This window comes from Cryptomeria japonica, chromosome 7 (assembly GCF_030272615.1).
Source record: "Cryptomeria japonica chromosome 7, Sugi_1.0, whole genome shotgun sequence".
Classification (NCBI taxonomy): Eukaryota; Viridiplantae; Streptophyta; class Pinopsida; order Cupressales; family Cupressaceae; genus Cryptomeria; species Cryptomeria japonica.
In genome coordinates, this window is record NC_081411.1 from 587,379,520 (window position 1) to 587,385,519 (window position 6,000).

At 32.2% G+C, this 6,000-nt stretch overlaps 1 protein-coding gene across 1 annotated transcript; it reads right to left on the reverse strand.

Moving 5' to 3' along the window:
* Positions 1–2,906: 2,906 nt before the first annotated feature.
* Positions 2,907–4,330, reverse strand: LOC131049419 (putative inactive flavonol synthase 2). Its single transcript, XM_057983475.2, has 3 exons — positions 3,736–4,330; positions 3,299–3,629; positions 2,907–2,996 (listed from the first exon to the last, which is right to left on the reverse strand). The coding sequence occupies exons 1-3, from the start codon at positions 4,224–4,226 to the stop codon at positions 2,907–2,909; spliced, it is 912 nt and encodes a 303-aa protein (XP_057839458.2). The 5' UTR covers positions 4,227–4,330.
* Between the last annotated feature and the right edge of the window lie 1,670 nt (positions 4,331–6,000).

Below are 6,000 nucleotides of genomic sequence, written 5' to 3' on the forward strand. Positions count from 1 at the left end.
TTTTGCATTATTTTTTAATTTATTATATATATATAATTAAATATATTTTTTCGAATGTGCGTCAATGTCACCCTCTTATCCTTGCACATGTTGACTCAATTTATGAAATTAAAATTATGAAACCTCTTGCAAAATAATGATTATACAAATTTCATCTTTTATTATTAGATTTGTGTTTATTTTAATTCGCAAGAGTGAATCCCATGTAACTTATTTGTCTAAATAAGAAATTTAAAATTTTTTTTCACCTTCTAAATAAGTTTCAATTTCAATTTTCTTATTTTACATTTCCTCAAAACTATGTAGATAACTATGAGTACATATGTCAATTAATATTCTCTAGCTGATATTCATGAGGTTCATGTGTATAAAAACATGATCATTGTTGATGTTTATTCTTTTCTTTATAAAAATAGATTAATAATTGCAGTTACAGGGGAAAGTTATTTTACCTTAATTTCAAGACTGGTAGTCAATTTCAGATCTTATATTCCTGAAATAATGGATAACCTTATCATATTTGTAGTTCTTATTAATGCTCACATTTAATAGGATATGACATAGTTATGGAAAATTGTGTGAATGAAATGAGATATGCAAGGAATAAACTTGGGACAATGTTGATTACGAATGAAGTGTGTAAATTGATACTAGGCATCATTTAGGTGTGCATGGTATATGTTTGTATGTATAACTATTTTTTTTGTTATGTGTATCTTTTAGCATGAATGAATTTGTAGATATGTTTAATCAATTGAATATATTTTATTGAATCGGTAATCAAATATTTTATAAGTTATTAAGTACACATTGTGAATGACTTACTTATGTGATAAAGTGTTCGAGCTAATTTTCATACATGAATCATATTTTCAAATGATGTATGCACAGATAGATGCTTTTGAGAGCCTCTGAGTGCTCTTTTAGACTTGTGGACATGCCTAGACTATTGCACTTGTATGCACTTATATGCTCTTGTATTCCTTTGTATGCTTGTGTATGTTTTTGTGATCTTTTATATGAATTGTTGTGTTTTAAATTTGTAATATATGTGTGTCAAGTGGGTAATGAATATGGAGCAAAGAGAAGGATAAATTTTGACCTAAACTTATCTGCCAGTATTCAGCTTGAAAAGTGCTTTGGCCAAAGCTTACTGATTGATCTCTTATAATATGCTTACTATTTGAATCAATATGTTTTACACTCTCTTCCATATCATAGTGTCATACATTAGCTTCTTTGAATGTAGATACATTATGTTGCACTAGATTCCATCATCTTCCCAATTTTGAGTTGTTAGGTATCCTTGTGCAAGGTCAACAGTTCTCTGAGTCATGAAGAACTCTAGGGAAGCATAATTGGTTTGGAGTTGGGTGGAAAAGTGCTCTAGAAATATTCTTGCTCATAGTGTCCTCATGGAGATAGATGTTAGGATCTCTTATCAAGATGATAGCTATGTATTTACACACTCATTATAATCGACCTAATTGTCTCTTGTAAATAAAATAATTTCTTTATGTTTTGCCTATCTCTTGGCTAATGTAATTAAACATTATGCTGAAATCTATCACCGTGATCCTATTCTTATATATTTGGGAAAATTGAATTAAATGTATGCTTAATTATGTGTTTGATTCAATGCACTTATATACTTTAATATTTAATAATATGGATGTCCTTACAATAATCAAAAAATGGTTATCTTAGGAAAAATTATTTATATTATAAGAGTTTTAGAAAAATGAGTCTCAAAAGATTCTTTAAAAAAATTCCATTTTATGAAAAACATAATTGACCAAAAATATCAAATTCTAAAACTATTTAGAGCATCTTTACATCTAGAACTTCTACTCATCACAATTAGGTCCAATTTATGACTTAGAAAGAATGTAGATTCTCAATATTAGACAATTCATTACATGGCCTCTAGAAATATTAATGAACTAGATTGAGAAGAAATATGTTAGCATCCAAACAAGTTTTAATCTTCTAAATAATCCATGGGGTTAATGTGGGATAAGCATGAATATTTGAGGTTTTTCTAGATGATGGCATAGATAAATTTTAGATCTCTATCTTCCTAATACAACTTTAATAGGATTTTTAAAAACATGATGATATGTACCCTAAGGAACACAAATCATGAAAAATATATGTGAATGAAGATTTGAAGAAATCATCAAAAGTGGGAACATGGAACATGAGCAACAATAAAAGATACATTGTGTATAAAAAAATATGAGAGTGAAACATGTGGCAAGTAAAGAGAATATAAAGATTAGAGATTGAAATGATATATACAAGATATTTTTGGATGATAAAACAAACTTGAATCACAAATATAAAAGATAAAATGAAAACAAGTATTGTACACCAAACAAAATATAATCAAAAGGTCAAATACCAATATAATTAAAATTTTATTAAAAATACTTAGCAAACTCTAAATTATTTAAGAGGTCATCCATCCTACTACTACTTTGGTCTAATTGTGCTTAATAATGGATACTCCCTCAAGGTCAACCCCATTTATCTTGCTAGTGTATTTGCAAAACCTTCAGCAAGTATTGTACCTTTAAAACTATTCATCATAGAGTCCCTTTAGCTCATGAATTGAAAAGTAAGAGTTACTTTTCACAATATATCAAAATATGATATTAATATAAGGATTCAACAACATAAGTTTTGGATCAAACCCAATGACCCATTCAAATTCTAAATACATAATAATAATAATAATAATAACTATTAGGATGGGCCTTCAAGTGATTTTAAGCTCATTGATATAATCCTTGCCAGTCGGTCCTTTCCTTAAGAAGTTTTCCAAGTACTCTTGAAAGGACAATGCCACATACAATGGAAGATTCTCTTCATTTATCAATTCTTTGAGAGGCGAAATGATCACATCATGAAGTGGTGGAGTAGAGAACATCGCCCATGACATCCTTGTACGATCCTTGTGAACAAAACTCCTTGTATTTTCCATTGCTCAATACCTACAGGTCTCACAATTGGAACCCATGTCAGACATAACACTTCAATCCTTAAGAGACTATTGTAATTGTATTCTACTTTTCAGTGTAATTAATAATATAGAAAAGATACAGTCAAACATACATTCTGATCCCTAGATAAACGTTACCCCTAAAAAGTAGTGTCGTCTATGGGACCGATAGAATGCAGTGGCCCCACATTATATTTAGAAGTTTAGACATACATGGATTCTGTGCATTCTATGGACTCCATAGCCGGAACCCTAAAAAAAATGGGGAAAGAAAGATGAGATGATAATGTTAACCTCGATTTGATCACCAATATTGACAACAAGAGCACTGGGGATGCAGGGAACATCAAGCCATGCATCGTCCTTGCGAATTTGCAGGCCTGGAGTTTGATCGTGAAGGAGAATTGTGAGGGCCGACACGTCAGAGTGAGGAAGGGCTCCCAACACCAGTTCTGGGTGAGGGTAGGGTGGATAGTAGTTTATGCCCAGATAAATCTCCTTCTGCTCTCCGCCCAACGCTTCCACAATTGTATTTTCCTTAACCAATCCGAGGCCGCCACAGAGCGCCTGCATCAACACTTCACACAATTTGCAAATCTCACTGCTGTATTCATCCATCACTTCCCTGCAAAACAACCCACAAAGCGGATCACAACAATATTCTTCTCCCCAAACATGCATATAAAGACCGATTCGAATGACAACACAATATTAGAATAGTACTACTGTACGTGAAGTCTGAAGGCTGTTTTAGCCACTTGCTCATGTCTCTCCTCGAAAGGGGCTGCACAATATTAGTATAGGACTCTCTCCAGTCTGATTTCACATCCGTGGAATCCCCGTCTTTTCTGCCATAGCCAATATGACTCCCCTCTCCAATTTTGTAGGCTTCTTTTTCTTCCATAGGAAGCTCAAAGAAGGCTTTGCTACGATAGCCAATATGACTCCCCTCTTCAATTTTGTAGGCTTCCTTTTCTTCCATAGGAAGCTCAAAGAAGGCTTTGCTCACGGTTTGTACACGAGCAATAAGAGAGTCTGGAATTCCATGATTGACGATCTGGAAAAATCCCCACTTTTCTGCAGCGCTTGAAATTTCTGCTACGGTGGTTTTCTTGAGATTTTGGAGGGTCATGCCCTGCAAGTCAATGACTGGAACTGTTTTGATTCCACTCTCCTCCATTGCTAAGCTCTGATCTCTGGTATTGGCGGACTTCTCCTCCATGGCAGCTACAACAAATATGCCTTGGATTTTCAGAAGATTTCAACGTTTTTACAGCAACCTAATCACTTCTTAAACAAGATTCTCATTTCCATAAAAAAATATTTCTTTGTTGGATTTTATGAACATGGCCGACAGTTACAGAGGTTTAGCTATTGACCAGCTCGCATGCACGGCTAAATTCATGTTCTTAATTATAAATTGATGGAAACGCAACAACTCCTTCAATAGTTTAAGATGGCAATCACTCTCATGCAAGACTAATTTCACACTCTTATTTATAAATTAATGGAAACATTCAATAGTTTATAATGGCAGTCACTCTCATGCAAATCTTTAATTTTGTTTGAGAAGAAAACGTGATGAGAGAAAAAAGATATGTGAGTAAAATAAATTCTAAGCATATACTTGTGATCCTTTCAAGGCCTTCGTGATAATAGCAACTGAAAATAGGGATGACTGTGTACATGGTTTTATTCCTGTCAATAGAATTATTTTTCAATTTTTTTTATATTAAGAGTGTTTTTAAAAAAAAGTTATATTAAGAACTGTTTTTCTTTGTGATTTTATCTTCTTTCAATAAATAGATCGACAATAAAGATGAAGAGTTTTATGAGGTAAAGAAAGAGCAAGAATCTTATCTCAACAATTCTATGGCAAAGTGCAAGAATCTTATCTCAATAGTTCTATTAAGAGAAAATATCAGGATAAATATCTAAATAGTTGCTTCACAATTATAGTCTTCAATATCTTAAATGTTTCTAATAGGTTTTGCACACATGTTCAATAGATTATCTTATTATAGTAAGAAGTCTCGTCAACATGAGTTGTAGTACATCAAACTCTAAATAGATATGGGTCACAACATGTCATCAAAAATTCATCTAATTGTATTATTCTATGATTTTTCAAAATCATTTGTTCTACATCTTTTGTTACGATGAATGAAGCTTTGTCATTATAAACAAAATCTACAAATCTTAGTGCAAACCCAAACATATAAAGAAAACTCAACCCTTGAAAGTTTAAATGTCATAGCATTTATGCCATCACAATCACAAATCATATGTTTTTGCTTTGAGACATGCAATTAAGTGAGAGGAAACAACCTCTTCTTTATTATTGAAGCATTTTTCTAGAAGATAATAACACTAAGAAAAAGAAGAATTATGATTTGACAGAGTCCATTATGGCTTCTTACGCGTCCTCAACACTTCTCTCATGATCAAACCATTCTCCCTTCCAAGCTTTAGACACTAACATGCCTGGAAACTGTTCTTACGTCATCCATTCAAAATGCCTATAAAATTGGATGATCTTAATTAATGATCTGCAACAACCTTTATAAGGTGTAAAAATCACCATGCTAAGGCAGAGATAATGACATATACACAACTACACTAACAAATTTTTGAATCAAACTCATTGATCCATAATAACCTAGTAAATCTTGATGTGCTAAATAGATCAAGATAAATATGAATTCTATATATTTAGAAAATGGATTTGCATACATGCAAGGAGAAGTTAATTTCTATAGGGTAAGAATCATAGACTTTGATACTGCTACTAGCAACAAAAAGCCATTCAAGGACCTGGCCTTTAAGAAAACCTATGCGTGCTACGAAATAAATTATTTATTCTTTTGACTGTAGAAAAAGCATGGAAATAAAAGACATGCATTCTTTTAGTTAGGATACACCTTTAATTGATTATGACTTCATTGATATAAACCTTGCCAATCAATCCTTTCCTAAAGAATTTTTCCAAATACTCT